This window comes from Microcaecilia unicolor, chromosome 12 (genome assembly GCF_901765095.1).
Source record: "Microcaecilia unicolor chromosome 12, aMicUni1.1, whole genome shotgun sequence".
In the NCBI taxonomy this organism is placed as follows: Eukaryota; Metazoa; Chordata; class Amphibia; order Gymnophiona; family Siphonopidae; genus Microcaecilia; species Microcaecilia unicolor.
Window position 1 is genome coordinate 3,559,760 of NC_044042.1, and position 24,888 is coordinate 3,584,647.

General features: G+C 44.5%; 1 protein-coding gene across 1 annotated transcript in view; it reads right to left on the reverse strand.

The window, feature by feature from the left end:
• The window catches only part of PIK3C2B (phosphatidylinositol-4-phosphate 3-kinase catalytic subunit type 2 beta), a 130,578-nt gene that overhangs the window by 87,629 nt on the left and 18,061 nt on the right, over positions 1-24,888 (reverse strand). The window contains 4 exon segments of the mRNA XM_030221025.1: positions 12,046-12,166; positions 12,368-12,522; positions 20,940-21,040; positions 22,088-23,103. Coding sequence (XP_030076885.1) covers positions 12,046-12,166; positions 12,368-12,522; positions 20,940-21,040; positions 22,088-23,038 — 1,328 coding nt within the window. The 5' untranslated portion in view covers positions 23,039-23,103.

Consider the following 24,888-nt stretch of genomic DNA (forward strand, 5'->3'; position numbering starts at 1 on the left):
CAATATTTTCTCTTTCAGATGATACTGTTCACAAGCTGATTCAGGCAGACTCTTTTTTAATAATTGGCTTTGAACTTTGGTACATTTTACCATTTGCGCTGACAGTGCCAAATTTGAAGAGATCCTGCAGGGCGGTTATAGAAGCTGGTTAGTTGCAAATCTGGCAGTATTATGTCCAGCACAAGCGTAATGCTTGTTCAAAATTTCAAGTCCGTATCTTTGTTTGCATGGAAGTTGTTACGGTCTGAATATTGGTCCAAATATGTTCCGATGAGTCGCGACCAATTTTGATGCACACTTTGAGTCAACTTGATTGACTGGATTTTGCATCCATAACGTTAAAATGTATTTCATCGGAATTAGCATCAAAAACTGTACAGGATTTGAAGTTTTTAGCCATTCTTATAAATGTGTTTGGATTTTATTAGACCCCAAAAATGGCATTTTGGTAAATGCCGCGCACTCATGGACTGACAACCTTTCAGAAAAGGGGGTCTAGATCTGCAACTATTGTAGTTAAAGACCTCAAATTTTGGGAAATTTTGTTTAACACCTGACTCGTGCAACAGATAAAATTTGAACAAAATTGGAGACATGATGGTGGGAAGGTTTAGACCACTTGGCATGGAATGACCCTCAAGTCAGCTGATATTACATAGATGACAATGAGGTCCATTACATTAGTCCAGGAGTTTCTCAGCCCAGTCCTCGGGACACATCTAGCGAGTCTGGTTTTCAGGATATCCCAAACGAATATGCATGAACTAGATTTACATGCGGAGTTCCCCAAGGATCCCCGAGGATCCCCCCTCTCACCAACCCTCTTCAACCTAATGATGATACCCTTAACCAAACTACTAGCCAATCAAAACTTCAACCCATACATATATGCAGATGATGCCACGATCTACATCCCGTTCAAACATGATCTAAAGGAGATCTCCAATGAGATCAACCAAAGCTTCCAAATAATGCACTCCTGGGCAGATGCATTTCAGTTAAAACTCAACGCAGAAAAAACACAATGTCTCATACTCACCTCAACATAATACAAGTAACTTCACCACCATAACCATCCCAAATGTTACCCTTCCCGTCTCTAATACATTGAAAATTCTCGGAGTCACCATCGATCGAAATCTCACACTTGATAACCACGTGAAGAATACAACTAAGAAGATGTTTCACTCCTTGTGGAAATTTAAAAGAATAAAACCTTTCTTCCCAAGATGCATCTTTCGCAACCTGGTACAATCAATGGTACTAAGCCACCTGGACTATTGCAATGCACTCTATGCTGGCTGCAAAGAACAGACTATCAAGAAACTTCAAACAGCCCAGAATACCGCAGCCAGACTAGTATTCGGAAAAACAAAATATGAAAGTGCAAAACCCTTAAGAAAGAAACTGCACTGGCTCCCACTCAAAGAGCAAACGACGTTCAAGATATGTACTATAGTTCATAAAATCATCTAAGGAGATGCCCCGACTTACATGCTAGACCTTTTCGACCTACCTCCAAGAAATGCTAAAAGATCTGCCCGCATATTTCTTAATCTACACTTCCCTAGCTGTAAAGGATTGAAATACAAACTAACACATGCGACCAGCTTTTCCTACATGAGCTCACAACTGTAGAATGCATTACCAACAAAATTGAAAACAATTAACAAAATAACCAACTTTCGCAAATCCCTGAAAACCTCTCTTCAATAAGGCCTACCACGAGAATCCATAGTATAACTATTACATATCACCACTCCACTCTGAATGACGTCCTTCTATAACTGTTTGCTAATTCTTTTATGACATCCTTGATCTCTGTGTAACACCAATTGTATCTGTTACCCTGTAACGGCGATGCCATAACAGATCTTTGTAAGCCACATTGAGCCTGCAAATAGGTGGGAAAATGTGGGATACAAGCGCAATAAATAAATAAATAAATAAATTATATGCAAATCTATCTCAGGCATATTCATTGCGAGTAATCTGAAAACCTGACTGGCTGGGTGTGTTCCGAGGACAGGATTGAGACCCACTGCAATAGTCTAAGCAAGACATAATCAACTCATAGATAAGAGAATGAAAACCAAAAAAGGTCCATCCAGCCCAGTATCCTGTTTCCAGCAGTGGCCAATCCAGGTCACAAATACCCGGCAAGATCCCAAAATGCAGCAAGATTCCGGGGATAAGCAGTGGAACTTCTTCAAACCTCTTTTAAGCCCAGCTCTATTAACTGCTTTTACCACATGCTCTGGCACCGAGCTCCAGAGTGAAAATAAATGTGCTACTTAGTAACTGCATGGGAAAGGTGAAATGATAAAGATTATGCAGGTTATTTTATTTATTAAATAGTTTGTGGGTGTCTCTCACGATAACAAATATTTAAACAAAACGGAACCTCAAATCTCCCGATAGAGGAAAAATACAGATGTATCAAAACCCCTCAATCACTTTGGGAGTCAAGGAGAAAAAGGGAAAAACCAATCAGTCGCAAAAACTCACATTAAGTGAGAAAATCGAGTGATTTAAAAAACCCTTATCTCCTTGCTAATAACCTAATGAGGGACACCAGACAACAAACTACATTAGACTGAATCAACTCAAGTAATTAACAGAGACTGCATAAACCTACCCCCTAACTCCACCGCACTAAACTGGTAACTTCAAGTTTTATCTAAATCCCATATATACATAAGTACATAAGTACATAAGTAGTGCCATACTGGGAAAGACCAAAGGTCCATCTAGCCCAGCATCCTGTCACCGACAGTGGCCAATCCAGGTCAAGGGCACCTGGCACGCTCCCCAAACGTAAAAACATTCCAGACAAGTTATACCTAAAAATGAGGAATTTTTCCAGTCCATTTAATAGCGGTCTATGGACTTGTCCTTTAGGAATCTATCTAACCCCTTTTTAAACTCCGTCAAGCTAACCGCCCGTACCACGTTCTCCGGCAATGAATTCCAGAGTCTAATTACACGTTGGGTGAAGAAAAATTTTCTCCGATTCGTTTTAAATTTACCACACTGTAGCTTCAACTCATGCCCTCTAGTCCTAGTATTTTTGGATAGCGTGAACAGTCGCTTCACATCCACCCGATCCATTCCACTCATTATTTTATACACTTCTATCATATCTCCCCTCAGCCGTCTCTTCTCCAAGCTGAAAAGCCCTAGCCTTCTCAGCCTCTCTTCATAGGAAAGTCGTCCCATCCCCACTATCATTTTCGTCGCCCTTCGCTGTACCTTTTCCAATTCTACTATATCTTTTTTGAGATACGGAGACCAGTACTGAACACAATACTCCAGGTGCGGTCGCACCATGGAGCGATACAACGGCATTATAACATCCGCACACCTGGACTCCATACCCTTCTTAATAACACCCAACATTCTATTCGCTTTCCTAGCCGCAGCAGCACACTGAGCAGAAGGTTTCAGCGTATCATCGACGACGACACCCAGATCCCTTTCTTGATCCGTAACTCCTAACGCGGAACCTTGCAAGACGTAGCTATAATTCGGGTTCCTCTTACCCACATGCATCACTTTGCACTTGTCAACATTGAACTTCATCTGCCACTTGCACGCCCATTCTCCCAGTCTCGCAAGGTCCTCCTGTAATCGTTCACATTCCTCCTGCGACTTGACGACCCTGAATAATTTTGTGTCATCGGCGAATTTAATTACCTCACTAGTTATTCCCATCTCTAGGTCATTTATAAATACATTAAAAAGCAACGGACCCAGCACAGACCCCTGCGGGACCCCACTAACTACCCTCCTCCACTGAGAATACTGGCCACGCAATCCTACTCTCTGCTTCCTATCTTTCAACCAGTTCTTAATCCATAATAATACCCTACCTCCGATTCCATGACTCTGCAATTTCTTCAGGAGTCTTTCGTGCGGCACTTTGTCAAACGCCTTCTGAAAATCCAGATATACAATATCAACCGGCTCCCCATTGTCCACATGTTTGCTTACCCCCTCAAAAAAATGCATTAGATTGGTGAGGCAAGACTTCCCTTCACTAAATCCGTGCTGACTTTGTCTCATCAGTCCATGTTTTTGTATATGCTCTGCAATTTTATTCTTAATAATAGCCTCCACCATCTTGCCCGGCACCGACGTCAGACTCACCGGTCTATAATTTCCCGGATCTCCTCTGGAACCTTTCTTAAAAATCGGAGTAACATTGGCTACCCTCCAGTCTTCCGGTATTACACTCGATTTTAGGGACAGATTGCATATTTCTAACAGTAGCTCCGCAAGTTCATTTTTTAGTTCTATTAATACTCTGGGATGAATACCATCAGGTCCCGGTGATTTACTACTCTTCAGCTTGCTGAACTGACCCATTACATCCTCCAAGGTTACAGAGAATTTGTTTAGTTTCTCCGACTCCCCCGCTTCAAATATTCTTTCCGGCACCGGTGTCCCCCCCAAATCCTCCTCGGTGAAGACCGAAGCAAAGAATTCATTTAATTTCTCCGCTACGGCTTTGTCCTCCTTGATCGCCCCTTTAACACCATTTTCGTCCAGCGGCCCAACCGACTCTTTGGCCGGTTTCCTGCTTTTAATGTATCTAAAAAAGTTTTTACTATGTATTTTTGCTTCCAACGCTAATTTCTTCTCAAAGTCCTTTTTGCCCTCCTTATCTCCGCTTTGCATTTGGCTTGGCATTCCTTATGATCTATCCTGTTACTTTCAGTTGGTTCTCTTCTCCACTTTCTGAAGGATTGTTTTTTGGCTCTAATGATTTCCTTTATCTTACTGTTTAGCCACGCCGGCTGACGTTTAGTCTTTTTTCCCTTTTTTCTAATACGTGGAATATATTTGTCCTGAACCTCCAGGATGGTGTTTTTAAACAGCATCCACGCCTGATGCAAGTTTTTTACTCTGCGAGCTGCTCCTTTCAGTCTTTTTTTCACCATTTTTCTCATTTTGTCGTAATCACCTTTTCTATAGTTAAACGCTAGCGTACTTGATTTCCTAGTTTCACTTCCTTCAATGCCAATATCAAAACCGATCATATTATGATCACTGTTATCAAGCGGCCCTCGTATCGTTACCCCCTGCACTACACACCAGCAGTACTTAGCTTAGGAACATGGGAGCGAGTCCAAACCGGTACCGGTAGGGAAAAAGTAAGTCGGCAGTCTCTTTTTGTTTCGTGGTCCCAGCCTCTTATACAATCCTTCCTTGCTGGAACCAATGATATAAACTGACTCCCTATGAGGCATATTTTCAAAGCACTTTGGGAGGCTAAGTTCCATAGGTTTCTATGGAACTTTGGGAGGCTAAGTGCTTTGAAAATGAGCCTCAAAGTGATTGAGGGGTTTTGATACATCTGTATTTTTCCCCCAAACCCACCTCCCCGCTCCCCCCGTTTTCTATTTCTGTTGACGGCTCTCTCATTCTCCCTGTCTCAGCTCGAAACCTTGGGGTCATCTTTGACTCTTCTCTCTCCTTCTCTGCTCATATCCAGCAGATTGCCAAGACCTGTCGTTTCTTTCTTTACAACATCCGTAAAATCCGTCCCTTTCTTTCCGAGCACTCTACCAAAACCCTCATCCACACCCTTGTCACCTCTCGTTTAGACTACTGCAATCTGCTTCTTGCTGGCCTCCCACTTAGTCACCTCTCCCCTCTCCAGTCAGTTCAAAACTCTGCTGCCCGTCTTGTCTTCCGCCAGGGTCACTTTACTCATACTACCCCTCTCCTCAAGACCCTTCACTGGCTCCCTATCAGTTTTCGCATCCTGTTCAAACTTCTTCTACTAACCTATAAATGTACTCACTCTGCTGCTCCCCAGTATCTCTCCACACTCGTCCTTCCCTACACCCCTTCCCGTGCACTCCGCTCCATGGATAAATCCTTCTTATCTGTTCCCTTCTCCACTACTGCCAACTCCAGACTTTGCGCCTTCTGTCTCGCTGCACCCTACGCCTGGAATAAACTTCCCGAGCCCCTACGTCTTGCCCCATCCATGGCCACCTTTAAATCTAGACTGAAAGCCCACCTCTTTAACATTGCTTTTGACTCGTAACCACTTGTAACCACTCGCCTCCACCTACCCTCCTCTCTTCCTTCCCCTTCACATTAATTGATTTGATTTGCTTACTTTATTTATTTTTTGTCTATTAGATTGTAAGCTCTTTGAGCAGGGACTGTCTTTCTTCTATGTTTGTGCAGCGCTGCGTACTCCTTGTAGCGCTATAGAAATGCTAAATAGTAGTAGTAGTAGTAATCAGGAGATTTGAGGTTCCGTTTTGTTTAAATATTTGTTACCGTGAGAGACACTCGCAAACTATTTATTCAAACTTTCCTAGTTAATGGAATTGTTATTCAATTAAAGATTGAAATTTCCCTTTTGTATTATAGAGATTATTTTATTTAAACATTTTTAATCTGCCTATTGCCTAAGCGGGCTACAGAGATACATCACGCAGAACACAGACTGTGCTCTCATCACAAACCACCCTGTCCTCAGATTTTCAACAGGGCTTTACTAACTGTTGACCTTCCAGAATAGCTGTTCTCCGCCTACTTTTCTGGCCTCAAACTAAAATCCTGCTCCTAACTGCTGGGAACATCTCTCCTGTGTCCCGTAGCAGGGCGCAGAGGAAGTCTATCCCTATGACTAGGAAAAGAGATTAAAAGAGCCAACAGCACAGTTTCTGCTATTAGGAAAGGACGACAGCACAAAGGTCTGCAGCCAGGACAGGAACCTCTCCAATCAGCTGACTGTACCGTGAAATATCGCCCAAGGTGTGTGGGAAAGGAAGGATGCTTACACCCTCACATCATTAGAGCTTATCAGCATCTCACGTACATCCTGAGAACGCAGCGCGTCAGTTGTGCAGAGCACACAAGAACAGGTAGAAATGATTGCACACCACTCCAGAAAACACAGTGAGACATCAAGCCTGCTGTGATCACAGATGTGGGGGCAGCTTCCATCTTCCCTCCTCTCTGTAGAGATTAATAATTACAAAGAAGACAAACCAGAACATCGTGTGCTTTTTATTGGATGAACTTAAGACGCAGTTTTGTCAAGCTTTCAGAGGTTAAAGCCTCATTCCTCAGATCAGGACAGTATGAGCAAATCTAACGAGGAAGGAGGTTGTTGGTTTTTTTTAAATATATACATTTAAATGAAAGGCATTACATAAAATTCACTTGTAAGATAACGTGCAGCCTTCAGCTTGTTACAATGTATCCCAAATGTGCCAAGCCGCAATTTAACCAGTATCAACAATGCCAACATTGCAATCTCCAGGTTCTCAAATGTAACCTTTGCTCAACATATTCTCCCCATTATTCCCCTCCCCCATAAACCCCCACTTCCTACTGGAAAACAAGCAAGAGTGGTAAGCCGCCTACAGTTACTCACAGCCCCCCACTCTCCCCCTCCCATGCTCTATACCCTACCCTACCCAATCAAAGGGGACTTTATCACCCCTTCCCAGAGCCCTGAGTTTCTTTATACCAATATCAAAAACACCCCACATATTTCTATGCTTTTTCTGGTCTTTGGTGTCTGGCTCTTGTGATTTTGCACATCACTCTTAATCTCTCACATTCTGTTCACCAGCTCTGCCCGAATCGGGGTTGAAACTTGTTTCCAGCGGCTATGAACCTCCCCATCGTAGTGTATGAACGTTCTAGTGCTATTAACGTCAATAAACACAACTTTGGTTGCTTTCCAAGTTTAATTCCATGTAGCAAATCATCCCAATGCTGTCTACCACCTGTGTAAGAAGCCCCATTCTGCCCTCACCTCCTCCAGCACTTCCTCATCCCTCCACCCCCTCCACTTCCAAAGCATCTATGGTTTACGTAGCTTTTCTTATCATGTTCCTGGTACCTTGACCTCTCTAGTATTTACTACAACACAAAGTTTATACGGGCCAGAAGAAAGAGGCAGGATGTAACCATGTCCGTTAACAGGGATGAAGACAAAAAAAACCTCTCATTTCTTGGTGACAGAAAGAGAGAACTTTCATGTCGAGCCCTAGCAAAAGCCAAAAGTGAACTGAGAGAATGTGGGCAGGAGGCTCTGTAAATACCTCTAAAAAGTAGGCAAGTTTCAAGTTCATTAGTCATTTGATATACCACCCATTGGAAACCCATCTAGGCGGTTTACAATACACTATACCATTAAAACAAAATGAAGAGAAAGAAATGACAACAATCCAGTAAGTGCAAAGGCCCCAGGACCTTCCTCTGGAGCACCAAAGTATATCAGGGAATCCTATTCGTTTATCTGCTCCACAGTTACTGTCTCCTCGCTCTGTAGCCCCTTCAGTCTCTCTACAGCACCCTGGTCACCAGAAACTGTCCTGCCTCAGCGCTTCAGTTCCCCTCCACAGCAGGAAGTTAGCTGTCACGCATCATGGAGCTCCCCCCACGAATGAGCCCTATCTGCAGTGACTTGTACTTTGGAAATCCCCGTACACTGGCTTTCTTTAATTTAATAACTAACTGTCTTTACTAGTGTTAAAATACATTTACATTCTCAGCATCAACAACGAATTAAAACACTGAGAAAACGTCTTCAAAACTACCTTTTCACGAGAAGGGAGTTCGATAACTTAGGCGTGTTGATTTAAGCACATGTGCTACAAGTAAATGCTTAGAATACAAATCGTAAGCGCACAAAGCACCCTAGACGCTATTCCCCGAAAACTCACTTAACAAAGTATATGCAAGGAGGTGTACACAAGAGCGTGGCTCCCACACACGACTGTAACATACAGAATACTGTAAGGTGCGCGTGTCCCTGACGCATTTACACCAGCGATATGGCTGATACGGGTGACTATAGTCAGGCCAATACTGGGTCATGCTTGTATTCCGGGGTTCCCCAAACTTTATCTGTATAAGGTCGAGCAATTTTTCACAGCACTACCTCCCCCCCACCCCCCCCCCACCCCCAGCCACATGGGTCTCCACACACACACGGGTCTCACTTTCCCTGCAGGCCCTCCTCTCACACCAACACACCTCTGCCTTCCCTAAATCCAGCATTGCTCGCTACCTTCCTTCCTTCCTTCCCTCCGGTCCAAGATTGCTGCCGCTTCCTTCTCCTTCCCCCGCCGCCCCTGCAGTGCTTGCTGCTTACATTTTCGGGTCGTCCTCAATTCACATAGGCAGGCACTCCAGGGCCTTTCCAGTCTGCCGCGTCCGGCCCTCTCTGATGCAACTTCCTGTTGTGAGGGCCGGATGCGGCAGAGGGGAAATCCTCATGTGTGAATCACGAACGGCCCGAAAACGTAAGCTGCAAGCAGTGCAGCAGTGGCGAGGCAAGAAGCAGCAGATTCCGGACCTGAGGGAAAGGAAAATGGGGAGCAATGCTGGATTGTGTGAAGCGGGAGGGAGGTCAAGATGTGCCATGGCACCCCTGAGAGTTCGCTATGGTGCACCAGGGTGGGAAACGCTGTTGTATACTATAACAGAATCTAGCAGGTCGATATTCAGCGAAAAGTATTCCGCATTTGGCCGACTGCCACCGGCATCATTCCCATCCAATGCTTCGGCACCGAACATCTGCATTTATAGAGCCAGCAAACGCACAGGCGGTTATGCTCGATATTCAGCACTTCCCCGACTATCGGTTACCGCATAAAGATAGGACTGACTTTTATGTGGTTAACCTGGCCAGCTAAATGCTGAATATCGGTACTTAACCAGCCAAATGCTGTCTCCGCTCCCTGGAATATCTCCAAGACAGCCGGTTTGCAGTTCACCACTAACCGTTATTTTCAGTGGAACTAACCAGTTTAAGTGCTACTAAAAATTTGGGGTTAGCCCTAAACAGGGAACTTGCCGTTTCCGGCCAGTTAAGTTGCTTTGACTATTGACCTATAGGTGGTTTAGGTTCCATTATGGAAGAGGCGCCTACCAGCCAGACTCAGGGTGTCAAAATGGAGGGGTGCCTTTACAGAACCGAGGATGGTGGGCAAGCGGAAATTTAAATCTATAGGGGACAGATACAAAGGGCCCTTAGTGACCAGAGCAGCGAGGAAGGCAGTCAGAAGATAACGAAACAGAACAGTCTGCACAGACTAAGCATTGTTTAACAGCCAACCCAAGAAACTGTAGTAAAAGTGGTTAGCATATCTGGGTTTTAAAAAGGCTTGGACAAGTTCCTGGAGGAAACGTCCATAGTCTGTTATTGAGATGGACATGGGAAAGCCACTGCACGGAATGATGGTATTATTTGAGATTCTATATGGAATGTTGCTACTTTTTGGAATTCTGGAATCTTGTTACTATTTGGGACCCTGCCAGGTACTTGTGACCTGGATTGGCCACTGTTGGAAGCAGGATACTGGGCTAGATGGACCATTGGTCTGACCTAATCTGTTTAGTCTTATATAGTAACATAGTAGATGACGGCAGAAAAAGACCTGCACGGTCCATCCAGTCTGCCCAACAAGATAACTCATATGTGCTAATTTTGTGTATACCCTAATTTGATTTGTACCTGTGCTCTTCAGGGCACAGACCGTATAAGTCTGCCCAGCACTATCCCTGCCTCCCAACCTCCAGCCCCGCCTCCCACCACTGGCTCTGGCACAGACCGTATAAGTCTGCCCAGCACTATCCCCGCCTCCCAACCTCCAGCCCCGCCTCCCGATCTTGACTAAGCTCCTGAGGATCCATTCCTTCTGCACAGGATTCCTTTATGCTTATCCCACGCATGTTTGAATTCCGTTACCATTTTCATTTCCACCACCTCCCGCGGGAGGGCATTCCAAGCATCCACTATTCTCTCCGTTTTGTTAACTATGTTATGTTAACTATGTCACAGCTAAGTTCATTTGTGGTCTAATCAAAAGCAAGGCTGCATTGGAATCTTATCCCACTTTCACATGAGACAACTGAACACACACGGAGCTCTGAAGAGTATTTGCATGGAGATGTCTAATTATTCCTCTTTTTCTTTTGACTTGTATCTATCTCGCTTCTATTGTACATGGAGTTCTTTTCTGCTTTTATTATTCCATTTGGATTATAATGTAAACTGATGGTTTTAAGTTGCTTAATGAACTTGAATGCACTGCGCATTAAATCAGTTTCTGCTCAGCATTGCAGTTACCAGAATAGAAGAAAGCCTACATGGATATAACAGGAAGAGACTGCTGGCCTATTGTAACAAGATTAGTCTACAGGCAGGAAAGAAACACGAGGGCCTCTGGCCTGCTCAGGTTCAGTATAAAAATATACCGAGCTGCTGCAAGTCACATGTTGCTCCTCAGGTCAGGCCTGGCCATATTGTCTGACCACGCAGTCAAGGAAGTGTCTAGAAATTTACGGGGGTGCTGTTGATGAGACTGCCAAGGATCCTCAGAAGCTTAGCAGAGATTGGGTGGCAGCACCGGTGGTTGGGAGGTGGGGGCTAGTGGTTGGGAGGCGGGGCCAGTGCTGGGCAGACTTCTACGGTCTGTGCCCTGAAAATGGCAGATACAAATCAAGGTCAGGTATATATACAGGGCTTTTTTTGAGGGGGTACTTGGGGGTACTGGCACCTTTTCCATTGTCTGCTAAAATTGACCCATGGACCCCAAGTTTTAACGAAAGAGCTCAGGCTCTACACACCAATTCTGCCTTGTCGTAGATTGTATGACTGGTTGCAGGGGGCCTGGGCATTGTGGGATGGGTCCCTCAGTGACCACCCTACCCCTAAAGAGTAGCCTGGCATTTGAGTACCAGCACCTTTTTTGCTAGAAAACATACTCTGTATACATATAAAGTAGCACATATGAGTTTAAATTGTTGGGCAGACTAGATGGACCATGCAGGTCTTTTTCTGCCATCTTCTACTATGTAACTAACAGGCATATATTCAAAGCACTTAGCCTTCCAAAGTTCCATAGGTTTCTATGCCTCTATGTTACTATGTTAATAAACTGTAAGCAGAACTATAGGTTCTGCTCAGTATGTACTGCAATTCCAGCAGGGAGATTCCAGAGAGCTTTAAGGCCACTCGCGTCATAAAGAGATTCTCCATCTGAACATTACACTTACTTCTGCAGGAATTCCTCCAGGCCGCAGAGCTTGAGAACATAGTCGTTCACATCCATATCATGCAGCTCATCATGGGTGTAGCAGAGAGTCTGATAAATCAGAAGATCCACTGTTGAGGAACCTGAAAGAGAGAGGGAGCAGGAAGCAATCCGTACACATCCTCTTCCATTCTGAGCTCTGTCATCCCTCGTACCTGGCTGAACAGTGGCCAGCGCTCCCTGCCCGTTACTTCTACCTCCACTATTGTTTTGCCCTGACCATCATTTGCCCAGTGCCCAGCATAAGAAGACGAGATGGTCGGTCTCTTTCCTGTCAGACTTACAATCGCAGGTGAAGGTGAGGGACTCTCTCAGGCTGTCACACACCACAGTCACTTTAAGGCTGACTCCGTGGCCTAACTGCTCTGGACTCAAATTGACAGGACTCCAGACAAAACCAGTACTGGGGTGGTCGGTGGCGCTGTATCCAGAGCGCAGCCTGGTTGAGACAGAGAAAGAAAGAGAGCGATAAGGTAGGACTCACCTGCCACCACCTGGCTCCTGGCCTCAATTCTGTTTTGCAAGAGCCTCTGTGAAAATGATGGAGCTCCTGATGCCTGTAAGAACTTACTGACTAAACCACAAAGTGGATGTGGCTATTTCTACATCTCCTTATCTCCAGGTGAAGGAATTATGTGGTGGCAGTTCTCCGACACGGCCTCTGTTACAGTTACTCAACTTTCACAAAATGGCTGCAGGATCCAGGGGTACCTGGTTCAAATCCCACAGTTGCCCCTTGTGGTCTTGGATAACTCACTCACCCCTTTATTGCCTCAGGTACAAACTTAGGGACAGGGAAATGCCCAGGGTACTTGAATGCAACTCACCTTGTGCTACTACCGAAAAGGTGCGAGTTAAACCCAAATAAATAAATAAAATTAACTCGAAGGCAGTACTAGATCAGAGAAGGGAAAGTTTACTGCATCTATGAGAGAGTTTAGTTCTAGGAGGCCTGGCCATGGATTAAGTTAGTCCAATAAAAAGCTTTTGCCTCAGCTTGGATTTACATTTACTTTTTCCGTCACATGCCCATGTCAACCCCTTACCTTTCCCATGGGGGGGATGGGGAGCACATGGATTCAAAGTTTGCCATGGTCACTGCCTGCTACTGATCTCATGCATTGCAAAACCAGCAGCAGGACATGCCGCCTTGCGAACTTTGAACCTGTTCGCTGCGCCAGCTGGAATACTGGCAGCAGCAGTGGGCAGGAATTCCCCACTCCTGTGTGGAAGATGAGATCCCATAGTGAGCGATGATAGGTTACACTTCAGTATTTCCCTGTTCCATGTCTACAATCTAAGGGCCGATGCAAAAAGCTTCCCATGCGGTTACCACAGGTTTAACAGTGTTTTACTGTGAGGAAGTAATGCAGAAAGGGTTTCGGCACAAGCGTTAAGTCACGGAGAATCCCTGACTGCACATCGCATTAAAATGAATTCAAATGTATTTAGCTCTTCTGCAGGATGTACAGTTTTGGCTGTGCGGCCAGGGGCAGCATAATAGGGTTAGTTGAGAGACAACTGGGCTCCCCTTCTCTCCTCCTACCCCTGCTCTGGACAAAATTCTACATCAGCTCCCTGGTGTCTAATGGCACTCAACTGACCCCACCCCTCCGGCAGATACACCCAACCCCTGATCTAAAAAAAAACTCTACTCCTTTCCCATCACAGCATCAGACATCAGTTTCAAGTTATAACAAACTTACAAAATCTAACATCAGTACCTCAGGATATAATAAAACTCAATGGCCATACTGGTCTGACCAAAAAAGGACGTCAGAAGTCATAAGCATGTCCCTGTACAAACATTCCTACATAGATTTAGCTTACACATGCATATTTTCAGCTCTCATTACAAATAGACTTTCTCGTTTGTTTAAACATTTCTATAACTGAACATAAAAATTTCCTAAAATTGAATGGGAGAATGCTTATAAGTTCTGTAGATTTCTGCATATAGCAAGATGATACCTTTTTTATTGGACATAACTTAATACATTTCTTGATTAGCTTTCGAAGGTTGCCCTTCTTCGTCAGATCGGAAATATGCTTATTTCCGATCTGACGAAGAAGGGCAACCTTCGAAAGCTAATCAAGAAATGTATTAAGTTATGTCCAATAAAAAAGGTATCATCTTATTTTCTTTTCCATGTTTTATTTTGCTTGATTTCTATTGATAACCTTAAGAGTGGACTAACACGGCTACCACACTCCTCTGCATATAGCAAGAAGCCCCGACGCTTACATGTGAAAACAAAGGGTTAATACCAACAGAACTAGGAACCAGAAACGTTCATGCTGCATTTCAGCTCATTTTGTATTTATTGTTGCCTCTTTGTCAGGCAGGTTTGTACCTTTTACTGGTAACTTTACCTTGTTAAAATTTATTATTTGTGTTTTACCTTCCTCAGGTATTCTATCATAAAAAAAACTTTCTGACTGCAGATAGAGGTACTTTAGGGAAAACTAAGGGGAAACATTTGAATGATTAGTCGCCAGACTTGTTTTTATTTCTTGATCACACGGATTTTGCACACTGCTGTTCACATACCAACTCTGGAAGAAATGGTGGTTTCTCACTGCTTGCTTAGAGAAAGTATGAAGCTGTATGTCTCTGTCTCTGTTGATCACCCTCCCCTCACCTGTCCACACCCACCCTGTTAGAATACCAATGATATGCTTTGATGTCCCCATGCATACTTCCTACCCACCCCCATCCTCCCACCCTGTCAGACTGTCATAGTAATGCTTGAATGTCTTCACTTATATACACTGTCAGCTAGCACATTTGCTTATTTCCGATCTGAGGAAGAAGGGCGACCTTTGAAAGCTAATCAAGAAATGTATTAAGTTATGTCCAATAAAAAAGGTATCATCTTATTTTCTTTTCCATGTTTTATTTTGCTTGATTTCTATTGATTCTACATGGAATGTTGCTATTCCACTAGCAACATTCCATGTAGAAGTCGGCCCTTGCAGATCACCAATGTGGCCGCGCAGGCTTCTGCTTCTGTGAGTCTGACGTCCTGCACGTACGTGCAGGACGTCAGACTCACAGAAACAGAAGCCTGCGCAGGAATGTTGCTAGTGGAATAGCAACATTCCATGTAGAATCTCCAATGGTAGCAACATTCCATGTAGAATCTCCAATAGTATCTATTTTACTGTCATAGTAATGCTTGAATGTTTTCACTTATATACACTGTCAGCTAGCACATTTGCTTATTTCCGATCTGACGAAGAAGTGCAACCTTCGAAAGCTAATCAAGAAATGTATTAAGTTATGTCCAATAAAAAAGGTATCATCTTATTTTCTTTTCCATGTTTTATTTTGTTTGATTTCTATAGATTCTACATGGAATGTTGCTATTCCACTAGCAACATTCCATGTAGAAGTCGGCCCTTGTAGATCACCAACGTGGCCGCGCAGGCTTCTGCTTCTGTGAGTCTGACGTCCTGCACGTACGTGCAGGACATCAGACTCACAGAAACAGAAGCCTGCGCAGCCTTCTACATGGAATGTTGCTAGTGGAATAGCAACATTCCATGTAGAATCTCCAATAGTAGCAACACTCCATGTAGAATCTCCAATAGTAGCAACACTCCATGTAGAATGTCCAATGGTATCTATTTTACTGTCATAGTAATGCTTGAATGTTTTCACTTATATACACTGTCAGCTAGCACATTTGCTTATTTCCGATCTGAGGAAGAAGGGCGACCTTCGAAAGCTAATCAAGAAACGTATTAAGTTATGTCCAATAAAAAAGGTATCATCTTATTTTCTTTTCCATGTTTTATTTTGTTTGATTTCTATTGATGTCTTGAGAATGAAATAGCCAGAACACTGGCAACCTGTATTTCCTTCACTTAAGCCCAGGATGGGCTGACTCTAGAGTGTCACGTCACAGCTCATAATGTCCGAGCTGTGACTACGTTGGTAGGGCATGGAGAAGACTATAGAGCTGTGACATCAACATCTGTCTACAATTCACACTCCACTACTATCTAGACCAGAGCTCCCAACACAACAGTAGACCTTGCCAGACAGTCCTCCAGAATCTATTTGGGGTTTAGAAACCAACTCCATCCCCCTAGGCCCCTCTCTTTCAGTTCCAGGATGCCTTCCAAACACAAAGGGAATGAAAACAGATAAATACAGCCTGTTCCCACAGAAAAATATTGGGGTCTGCCTGTTGCAGCACTGTTTGGTTTGGTTTTTTTTCACCATTTTTCTGAGGAGGACGTCCCATCTGAGAGGATTCACGGTCTTGCTTGACCATGAAGAAAACAAAATTACTTGCCTGTAGCCGGTGTTCTCTGAGAACAGCAGGATTTATGTTTATGTTTATTAAAACGTGTTATATCACCTTTCACAAGTCACAGAGCAAAGGAGTTTACGATGTACATAAAATGAAAGAAGGAAAGCCATCGATTGATAGGAAAGAGGTAGCACTGTCAGAAAAGTCAAGGGGAGCACAGCCAAGTCATGCAGGTAAGAAACAGAATAGTGGTAATCATCGTAGCCCACTCCAGCCAGGTTTCCCCCATCCCCAGTTCAAAAAAGTATCTCTTAAGAGCCATCTTAAACTTCCTATACAACAGTTCAGACCAAAGCGTTGAAGGAAATACATTCCACAAATTAGGGTCCATGAAGATGAATGCGTTGAATCAGAGAAGAATAGGAGACCGTTGGAAAAGCTAGAAGAACCTTACCTTGAGTACCAGTGAGTATGAGAGTGAGTATATGCAAATCACTGATATGAAAGATAGAGGGGGAACCCGGAGTAATAAGCTTTATAGCGAATGGCACAACTTTCACCTTCCCAATTGCAAAGGCCTCAAATACAAAACCTTCTAAGCATCCAACTTCTCCCGTTATAGGCAGCCAACTCTGGAACGCCTTACCTAGATCCATCTGAACAACCAACGAACACCTACCCTTCCGAAAGCTGCTGAAAACTCACCTCTTCAAACAAACCTACCCAAATGACCCAACTTAAGAGCCCAATCCATGCCACTAACTTTACCATACCTTTACCCTCCCCCCACATCTCTCCCTCTTGTCCTACTAAACACAACCACTCCTTAGATCTACTATCCTAACTATGTTATCTCTGTGATACTTTGTAACCCATACTTTGTAAGCCGCACTGAACCTGCTATCGAGCAGGAAAGAGTGGGGTATAAATGCTACAAATAAATAAATAAATAACTGGCAAACAGTGATTTTGGTATTGAAGATGCCATATGTGCTTATACTTAGATACTTTACAAAATAGATGGACAGTTGTATTCTGGACAATCTACCAATAGTGAAGATGCAAATGACTGAATTGCAGTAATCTAGCCGAGAAAGTACCAGAGCATGTACAAGTGTCAGTTGAGCCTACGCATCCAGGAACTGTTTAATGAATTAAATACACCTCAAAGAATACAAACAAGATATAATTTTCTTGGAGACCTGTAATCAAAAAGGACTCCCAGATGTAGAACAGAATCCACTAACTGGGTGACCTCGCCAAACAGGAACAATTGGTTGCACAAAACGGACATCCTGTAACTCAAAGAGCTAATGATTTCAAAGGGTTGAGCTTACAACGATTAATAGTAAACCAGGTAGCTACAGTTTTAGAAAATAATTCATCAAGGGAATAAAGATTCTACTTAATATTACCTGCATAACAGAAGCTGCTAATACCAAAATCTTGTACCAGAATAGGAGCAAGAAAGATATAAACAAGTAATGGAGTGAGGTGGAACCTTGTGGCGCTTTGTAGCAGAGCCTAAATACAGAAGAAAAGGAGTCTGGGGCAGTATGAACCTTAAAGGAGCAACCATGCAAGAATGTAGACAACCAGTCAAACACATGTCCACAAACACCAATATCAGAAAGACGACAGCGTGGCAAACCATCCACAAAGACCAGTAGCAGAAAGACGACAAAAGTGGCAAACCAGTCCAACACGCCCATAAAGACTTCAGAGCAGAAGAAGCCAATCCACCACATCAAAAGCTGAGGACACATCAAGCAATACCATTAATGCTGCATGACCTGTGCCCAAGTGGCCGCGTAACTCACTGACCAATGCTGTAATAATAGTTTCCGTACTTTGGCCAGGACAAAGTCCTGACTGACGTGAACGGAGCACATTAGATTTACTAATAAAATCAGTAGCTTGATTAAACCTCAATTTCTCAGTCAATTTAGAGAGGAAAGGCACCGGATGATAGCTTGTAAGATCAGAAATGTCTAAGCCCTGCTTCTTCGAAATGGGCCTAACAATATTTTGCTCCAGCAAGCCTGGGACATGACCTGTGGACAGAGAAATTAAAACAGGCAATACCCCAAGTAAGGTTCTCCAAGCCCTCCCCAAAGAGTTATATTCCTCTACTAGTAACGAACTGAGGAGGTCCTGAGTGACAGTGGCAGGCGGGAACAGGTGAACACGTGCGGCCAGCCTATCCAAAGCCTTGTAGAAAACGTTGCAGGGGTACTGCTTCCTGCGCCAGCCACCTGTAGGTGACAATTGAGTCCTGTTGTCATCGTAGAACATCTGCTACAGGTAAGTAACTTCGTTTTGCAAACTCCACCCACCTATAAAATATATGCCATACACATGCTATGTACTTAGGCGGTTTTTGGGGCATTTATATGTGTGTAATAGTCATGTGAACATACTATGATCACACTTTTACCTGCATATCTCCATTTAAAGTGCTTTCTAAGATGTCCTATCTCTGGAGCCACATTCAGCTGTTGATCTGAGATTCTTTTGTCTGGGTGGGAACTGGGAACAGGGGCCCAGGGCAGAAACCGAGGAGACCCAAACCCAAAAGCTGGCTCTCAGTCTATGCCTCCTTTAGACTGAGGCAGGTTTGGGCCCCTCTATGGTACGGGGGCCCAGGGCAATTGCCCTGTTTGCCACCCCGTAACGCCGGCCCTGACTGGGAAGCCACATTAGTGAATTCCAGATACATGTATGATTTGAGTGTAAATATGGGAAAGACCACATTTTTTATACTTCTGATGTAACATGTAACCCCTGTTTATACATCTGATCTCCTTTTAATACAAATTAAGTGAGGGGAAAAAAGCAAACGGAAGAGGCTACCCCTTTGTGTCCTGACCCTATTCTGAGTTTTACTGGGACCTGCAATCCCAAAGAGGGAGATGTTGGCGGAGTACCAGGACCAGTTTTCCCTGCAAAGGCCAGACCAAGGTTATCAGACACCTATGATGAACCTTCAGCCGTATATATCCCCCCACCCCCACACATGTACACAGTTCAGCATCTCCCCTTCTCCTCTTTACTGTAACCCTCCCCGTGACCAGCATCTTTCTCTCTCTCTCTCTTTTTTATCTTGACCCCCTCCCCCCCTTCAAGGCCAGTATCTCCTTTTTCCCTGTAACTCCCCAAGCTGGCCAGCATCTTATCTCTCTTTCCATTCTTCCATGCCATATCCCGCATCTGCCCCCTTCCCCCTAGTTCCGGGCCACTGCCGATGCCCCCTACCTTCTCCCACGCTGGCCCCAAGCTTAAAAAAGATTCTGCAAGACTGTTAGTAGTACACAAGTTCATTGTTTACTTGGATCGGATTGAATCTCTGTATATTCAGAATGTGGACTGTGATTTCTGTTTTGAAGTGTCATCAATAAAAAAAACGTTGAAATATAAAAAAAAGATTCTGCACTGTACTGAAGTGCTGTCATGTCCCACCCCGTCCAACAGGAAGTCTGCCTCAGACAGGGCTGGGGTAAGGCAGGGCTTAAGCATGGGGTTGTGCTTACAGGGACTGTGGTACAGAAAGAGGTTGGGGGACAGCAGGGGGCCGGCTCTTACATGCACCAGATCCTCCCCCACCTCACCCCCTCAAATTCAGCCTCCCTAGGCAAACACTACGTGTGCCTGGTGACACCAGCAGCAAAACAATGATCTTTTAGTAATGATGCCAGCTTCCAATCAACAAGGCTTACTAACATCAACCTCATACTACTGCAAACTGCACGTTTTTTTTTTTTGACAAGTCAGGGCTCACAGTAAAAAAACTAATCGTAGGTTTAAAAAACCTCCCATATTTTGTGAATTGAAAAACAATCTTCGTTCAAAAATGACACTTGTGAAATGAAAAAACCACTTAAATAGTAGAAAAGCTTCTACTTCAACGTTCCATGCTCGAGCGAAATCTGTGTGTGACAGCGAGGTCCCGACGGACCTGTTTCGCTTTCGCTTCCTCTGGAGACCTCTGCTCGATCCAGATTTGCCATCACGACTTCCACAACAAGACAGTTTCGCATTTGTTTCCTCTGGAGACCTCTGCTCAATCCAGATTTGCCATCACAACTTCCGCAACGACACAGTTTCGCTTTCGCTTCCTCTGGAGACCTCTGCTCGATCCAGATTTGCCACCACGACTTCCTCAATGAGACAGCTTGCTGTCTCGTTGCGGATGTTGTGGCGGAAAATCTGGATTGAGCAGAGGTCTCCAGGAAGCAAAAGCGAAACGGGTCCGTCGGGACCTCGCTGTCACACACAGATTTCGCTCGAGCATGGAGCGTTGAAGTAGAAGCTTTCCCGCTATTTAAGTTAAGTGGTTTTGTTTTCATTTCACAAGTCTCATTTTTGAAAAGAAGATTGTTTTTCAATTCACAATCTGTGGGAGGTTTTTTTTAAACCTATGATTACTTTTTTACTGTGAGCCCTGGGCTTGTCAAATTTGGCGGTCCAGTCAAAAACAAAACGTGTAGGCTGCAGCAGCGATCACTGTACAGTTTTTGTGTTTACCAGGTGATCACGGTGGATCGGATCTGTTGGTTTATTACTAACATCAACAACACCCTGCAGAGACACTTACACATCCAGCATGTGACAAAACGCTGCAACCTCTTCATCGCGCTCCTCAGACACCTCAAAGAGCTGGTGGCCGTGAGACGGGGGCCGCAGGGGTACCTGGGACTGGCAGAAAACACAGGACACTTCAGGGCACTGTAGCCCCAGCACAATAAAGAAATCCAACCAGCACTGGAGTCAGGGGCAGCAGAACGAGGGGCCGAAGAGCCAATCTCAAGTCCTGCCCTCGCACTCTCTAGTACCTGCTACAATTATTGGTGATTGGAGTAATGGAGTTACCTTTAGGAGATGACATTTAAACACACACAGGTGAGGTAAGGAAAGCCAACAAGCAATCTACAAAAGCACAAAGCAACACAAAAATACACAGCTCTATCTATGGCAGACATGCAGAAACCCATGGACAATGCACAGCAATCCAGGTTTTCAGAATATCCACAATGAATATGCATGAGAGAGATTTGCATACCAAGGAAGCAGTGCCTGAAAATCTGTCTGGGGCATATTCATTGTGGCTATCCTGAAAACCTGGCTTGTCTCTGGACCTTGAGAACCGGAATTGAGTAGCTCCGGTTACAAACGCCACACCGGTAATGGAAAACACAAACTACAAACACTGAACTAGCAACACGCTGCTTTCTAACACTAAACACACACAACCTTCTCCAGTTAGCACATGAAGTAGGGAGCCAGGGCAGGAGAGCAAAGAGGATATGGTCTGTGTCTGACACAATTCATTTCAAAGGCCTCTTTAACACAAAATGCCTGACTGGAAAGGGACTGGTGAAGCACAGAGAGCATCAGACTCAAGCAGAAGCCCCCACCCCCAAAGCCCTGTTCTATCTCCACCACCCACTCACTCCCGTCACCCTTTGTGTGCGAACAATGGCTGCACTGTGTATCGGGTCACCCAGCAGAAAAAGAGAAATGCAGACACGTCCCAGAGACCCCTCCGTGGACAGCTTCTCCTGTTTCCAAAGAGAAGAAGACAAAAAAACTGGGGAAAGACAGGCATAGACAGTGTGCCAGCACACAACCATACAGACATACACCCCTCCACACACACAGACCCCCCCCCCCCATCCCCACACACACTCTGTAGCACCCCCAGGACACTCATTCCCTGTGTCCTGCGAGGAGACAGCTTCTCACCAGCTCCATGGATATCCTGCGCTTTTTCACTGGCGAGACGTTCTTCTGGTTTCCAGATCTGTAGGTCCGGGGGGGCACCTGAGGGGGCAGCGTTTTACTGCGGGCAACAGGTTTCCCCGGAGTTTCCCTACGGAAAATGTTTCTGTCTTCCTTCCAGTCCCTTGTTGCCTCTTTCAGCAGCTCAGTGTCGTAAGAGGACTTCAGGTTCAACTTCACAATGGCATCGTTGATGCCATCATAATCCACTGCCGAGAAATCTTCCTCAGAAATCCTTCTGTTCAGCAGTTTGCCGTTGCAGTGCTCACGCTCCGTACTCAGCACGTTTATAATATTCGGCTGTAACGTCTTAAAAGAGGGTGGGGAACCCCTGGAGGATGGCGCTGATCCCTTGCTGAAGGACGAGATGTCCTTATGAGAAGACTTCATCTCCGAATTCCACATGTACGTACGAGGTGGTGGGGGTGGGGGGAACATCTTCTTTTGGGAGACCTCATCTTGGCTGGACATCCCAGTTCCAGGACTTCTGTTCATCCCACTGGAAAACTTACCATCTGAGTTCTCAAAAATGCACAAGTAATCTGTGGAGTTGGGCCATGGCTCAAACATCCCCGATGAGGGTGCGGTATTAACCCTGGAAGTTCTGGAGCCCTCTTGAGATGAAAGTGAGCTATAATTCAGAGAGGGGTCTGAACCTGAGAGTCCGCGCAGGATTTTCATGCTGTTACAGTCACTCTTAACTGGCCCATAATCCGGGTCATCCCAAGAGATCAGGGACTGGTCCGAGTTCTGTTTAGCCAGGCTTAGCTCCTGGTGGCTCCGCTTATCCTGACTGAGTCTGGCCAGGGCGTCGTATTCCATCTGAAGTGCCTCAGCCAGAGCCAACTCATGATGAGTGATGCCAAGAGACTCCAGCGACTGCCACTGTTCACCGCTGCCCTGGGTGGCAGACATCTCTGGACAAAGGGCGTGTTACTGTCGCTTCCAAAGCAAAGGCATTATGCTGTCCGCCAGGACCTCTGCAGGAAGAGAAGACAGAAAAGGTTCATTAACATACAGAGATAAGAACCAAGGCCAGACCAGTTTACAAATGTACCAAGATTATCTTTTAGCACCCTGTCACTGAGAAGCCAATACTCAGGGTTGAAAATAAATGTAGGCACATTGCCATTCAAGGTTTCCCCTGCATAGTTTAGCCAAGGCAGCTCACTCCTGCCAAGCAATAGCAGCTTCTATTCCAGTACGGAGACCTCACTCCTACATGCGAACCCTCACCTCTACCATACACAGCATCTGCACCCACCCCCAAACACACACAGTGCTCTGGCAATGCCCCTCACTCTCCCCCACACACCCCCTCACTTTCTACTTCTGTTTCAATGCATGACGGTTTTAGGATGTGAAGAAAAAGGCCCAGTATAAATGTTGAGAAAGAAAGAAAAGAAAAAAGTCCGATTGTGATCCTCAAGCCACATTTCGGTGGATCAGGAGCAGAGATGTGGCCCGATATGGGCAGCACACAGAGAACAGCCCAGTTGCTATACCACGGAGTCACAGCTAAGTGACCGAGGACAAAGTCTGTTGCACCTGTGGTCTATTCACCATATGTCAGGCGCTGACTCACATCATCCAACTCCCCCCCATGGGAATTCACACCCTTGATAGCCTCATTTTAAGCACCAGAAGACAAAAAGAAACTGGAAAGGAGCACAGGATAGCAGGTGTGCACCGGGACAAGGGTCCTGGCAATCGTGAGAAGTACAGATGACAATAATGCACTACATTCCGGCTGCACCTTCCCCATTTCCTGAGTGCAAAGAGGACATTTCTTCCTACCCCTCCCTCCCTTTTCCTGCCATTGGAACGTCTTAGGTTTCACTTTATATTCTGATATTTGCTTATTTCTGATCTGAAGAAGAAGGGTCACCTTCAAAAGCTAATCAAAAGATGTATCATCTTTGTTTTGATTTATTTCTATTTATTGTCTTCACTAGATACAAAGGGGTGGAATGATTCCAAACAGTGAGCTGTAACTGACCGATGTTTTTATCGTGTGGTAACACAGAATTAGGTAAAGCTGGTATTCACTGGTCGCTCATTCCCGGTCGATATTGTGTATCTGGATTTTCAGAAGGCGTTTGACAAAGTACCTCATGAAAGACTCCAGAGGAAATTGGAGAGTCCTGGGATAGGAGGTAGTGTTTAAAACTGGTTACAAGATAGAAAACACAGAGTAGGGTCACAAAAGGATCCGTTCTTCATCATAGGCAAAAAACCCTCCCAATACCTTAAATATTATTGACTGATGGGAAAAACTCCCTTTTGATCCATATCTAAACAATGAAAATAGTACCCAAATAATGGCACTGCTTGCTGCTCAGCTCTAATGATGATGTCAAAGCCCCAAAACTAAAAAAATAGGCAAGAGTGTCACTTATGATTGCGTTGGAGGCAAAAACACATAGTAAAAATTTTTTTTAGGTATATTATAAAAGCAGGAAGCTGGCAAAAGAATCACTTAGACCGCTAGATGACCGAGGAGTAAAAGGGGCGATCAGGGAAGACAAAGCCAGAGCGGAGAGATGAAATGAATTCTTTGCTTCGGTCTTCACCGAGGAAGATTTGGGTGGGATACAGGTGCCGGAAATGGTATTCGAAGCTGACAAGTCGGAGAAACATTACTATTTTCTTTATTTATTATTGATTAATTATTAATTCTATCTTATTCTCAATACCAATTGCTGTTCAATTGTTATTTCTAACTTGCTCTTAATTGCAAAATTGTACTTCTTTGCATTGTAACT